Source organism: Arachis ipaensis, chromosome B07 (assembly GCF_000816755.2).
Source record: "Arachis ipaensis cultivar K30076 chromosome B07, Araip1.1, whole genome shotgun sequence".
In the NCBI taxonomy this organism is placed as follows: Eukaryota; Viridiplantae; Streptophyta; class Magnoliopsida; order Fabales; family Fabaceae; genus Arachis; species Arachis ipaensis.
In genome coordinates this window covers 111,480,092-111,483,744 of record NC_029791.2, presented here as the reverse complement: position 1 = coordinate 111,483,744, position 3,653 = coordinate 111,480,092, and the positions used below count along the sequence as shown (strand labels likewise).

The 3,653-nt window shown below is 37.5% G+C and overlaps 1 protein-coding gene across 1 annotated transcript; it reads left to right on the top strand.

The window, feature by feature from the left end:
• Positions 415–813, top strand: LOC107607653 (protein MAIN-LIKE 2-like). The gene has a single exon (XM_016309581.1). It carries the CDS (start codon positions 415–417, stop codon positions 811–813), a length of 399 nt encoding a protein of 132 aa, XP_016165067.1.

The window sequence follows — 3,653 nt, the reverse complement described above, 5'->3', positions numbered from 1 at the left end:
AATGCTGTGTTATGAATAATAATAATAATAATAATAATAATAATAATAATAATAATAATAATAATAATAATATGCTGTTTTATGAGTAATAATAACAATAATAAATTAGTATGCTGTTTTAAGGTACTGAATATGATTGAAAGATTTTTTGTATAACAGATTTACTGCGTATGTTTGAAATGCAATTATGCTGGAATTAGTTATAATGGTCATGTAACGATAATTGTGTTTTTGAGAATATAGTTATATTATACTGTGACTTATAGTGGAAACGTGATATTGTAGGGTTTAAGGATGTTGCTGTGTGAACATTTAAAGCCGCCGGATTCATACAATCAAATTGTTGAGTCACACTTACGCGAGACATGATTTTATTATGTTTCACAAATTGGATTTATTCCATGTCAGTCAGCAATGATTAATGCTCTGATTGAGAGATGGCGGCCTGAAACTCACACGTTTCACTTTTCAGTTGGTGAGTGTGCCGTGACCTTGGAGGATATGGCGATGATTCTCGGTCTGCCGACAAATAGTCTTCCAGTAACAGGACCGACCATGAGTTGTTTTGAGGCATTGGAAGCCGAGTGCTTGCACCAATTTGGAGTTGCACCGAGGAAGACGGAATGTAGAGGGAGCTTTATAAAATTAACATGGTTTAGGGGTTTGAGAGATCGTATAGTGTTGAATGATGTTGAGCATATTCAGATGTATGTAAAGTGTCACATAATGTTGTTATTTGGGACAGTTATGTTTGGAGATAAGGCGAGTTCAGCTGTTCATTGGAAATTTTTACCTTTACTCCGTAACTTTTAATCATATCATACAGTTTAGTTGGGGTTCGGCATGTCTGGCACACTTGTATAGATCATTGTGTAGGGCAACTCGTGTCGACTGCAAGAAGATGGACGGTCCGTTCGGATACAAAACATATGGAACGCTCTAGGAGGAGACCAAGCCCCATTACTTCTCTCAATAGCTGACCTAATAGAATCGTGTCGATCAGAGATGAGTCTCACACCATCACGTGTCACCACATGTTGACGCAAGTTACTCAGGAAAAAGTACCATGCGTCAGAAGTCTCTCCCTCCACTATGGCGAATGCAATAGGCACGATGTTGTTATTACCATCTTGTGAGACTGCAACCAATAAACAACCCTTGTATTTTTCATACAAATGAGTTCCGTCCACCTGCACCACTGGCTTGCAGTGCCTGAAGGCCCTTATACAAGGGTAATAACTCCAGAAGACTCTATGCAGTACACGTATATCAGGAACCAAATCATCCTCCTAGTAAGCAGGCATTGTTTCGAAGTGAACCACTGCTGATGGCTCCTTGTGACACATGGCCTCAAACCATATGGGCAAAGCTTCATATGATGCCTCCCAACCTCCGAAAATTGATTCCACTGCCTGTTGAATTGCTAACCAAGCCTTGCGATAACTGATGGTGTAGTTAAACTTTGACTGGACTTCAGCAATTACTGATTTTACCTTTATAGACGGGTCAGCCTCTACTAATGGCTTAATTGCTTCTGCAACTGTCTTCGAATCCAGCTTCGAATGATCTTGAGAAAAAGTAGACCTTGTACACGTGTGACTTCCGTTGTACCTCCTTATCTCCCAACAGTACTTCTTCTGCATTTTGGTAACCCTGATCAACCAGTCACAACCATTACCATATTCTGTACATTTGGCATAGAATGTCGTCGGTTCCGACTCATATACCCGATAGTCTACACCTCTCCGGATGGTATAATCTTTCATTGCCTTGATTACTGCCTCCCTTGAACTGAATTCCATCTCCACTGTGAACTCACCATCCGCCACAACAGGAAGCACTGCATACATCAAAAATAATAAATCCTTTATTGTGTACTTAGCAATAAATCATTTATTACAACTCAATTAATAAACACACTTTACCATGTAAGATCATAATAGTCTTCTTTGTCGCTATTCTATCTACGTAAAGAACATCTAAATATAACTCATAACAAAGAATTATTAATTAATAAAAAAACCAAATACTATGCTCACAAATGACTATCCACATATCACATATATTACTTATCTGACATAATGATCTGCTACTTAAGAGTTTCATACAGCTATCTAGCTTTACGCACTTGGATTCATATATTGCGGAAACTCCGGTGCGTGCATAGCCTCCAAATCCAACGACCGCATGAAAGAAGACTCCTGAAACGGATACGGGTTTGCTAGTGCATCTGCAACTGCCGCCACATCTGCATTCATGTCGCCGCCAGCTTCATCTTCGTGTTCACCTGGACCAACGATCTCATAGTTACTTTCAAATTTATCCTCGCTTTCACTATTATAATCTTCTAACACAATGTTACGGTCCGCTTCAGATTGCTCAAACTCAACATACAACTCGATATAAGACATTCGGTGGCAATTTTCCATATACATTGAAAACATTTCATGCATACTCGCTTCATCCGTCACGTACTTGGTCTGAAATTGAATGAACCCACCAAACACAGATAAAGGATACCTGTACAAAATACAGGATACTCTCCTAGATCTTTGAGAATCTATCTTCTCACAAATCACCCCTTTTAATTCCTCAAACAACAACGTGAACGGAATAACAACATCTACTGGATTTTCACACACAAATTGAACTCCTTCATATGTTTGCAACAAAATCTGCCCATAACAATAAATCTTCAACACAACTCTATCATCCATATCAGTATACATACTTGCCTATTTTCACACTCATTTAAATTTTTTCTACAAGAATGACGGAAAGAATGACGGAGAAGAATAAAAGGAGAGGAGGAAGAACATCAGCTTAGACGGAGACCAGAGACGAAGAAATGAAGCTTCTGTGATGTTTTCTTCATTTTATTTAAGCAGTTACGGCAAATCGGACCCACCGACCGCATTCCACACAAATCGCTCGCTTCGATTGGTGCACTGTCGTATTAAAAAAAACATTTTTCACGCCCGAAATCGATGGGACCGATTACTATGTTATAAAATAGGACTCCTACAAATCGGTGGGTCCGATTTGGTATCTCCATCTTACACAAATCGGTGGGATCGATTTGTGTTCTTCGTGTCTCTTTCACAAATCGGTAGGACCGATTTGTATTCCCTCTTTTCTCTCTTTAAAACCGGTCCCACCAATTTCTTCCTCCCAAATTTCTTAAAATAATGCCGTCATAACAGTGTAATTTCCCCCAAATAATCATAACGAAGCATTACTCACAACACTAAATCATATTAAAAAAAATCAGCCCTAATAAATAATGTTGAGTTATTTATTCTTACTTCCACTTAGTCTTTTCCCTTACCAAAATTTCCTTTCCTCTCTTATTTATTTACATATCTACAATCAGACTACCAGTTCACGCCTCAACGACTTTTGCCCGTGATAAGACTCGGGGCTTATTTTATAGCACATGTGCAGCAAAAGGCCACAAATTTCAAACACAATCTTTATCGGTGCATTCTTTTTTTCAGGAAAATATTCCTTGTACGATAAAATTTCGGTATTTAGTTAGCTTTTAATATTATTTAATTATTTTTTAATTAAAATATATTTTTATTTTTTAGATATATATTTATAATTAAAATTAATTTAAAATTTAAAAATTACATTTTTTTAATTTGTCACCC

Bases quoted from the DNA above. Each gene is read 5' to 3' on its own strand.
- LOC107607653 (XM_016309581.1), top strand. From the start codon at position 415: ATGATTAATGCTCTGATTGAGAGATGGCGGCCTGAAACTCACACGTTT.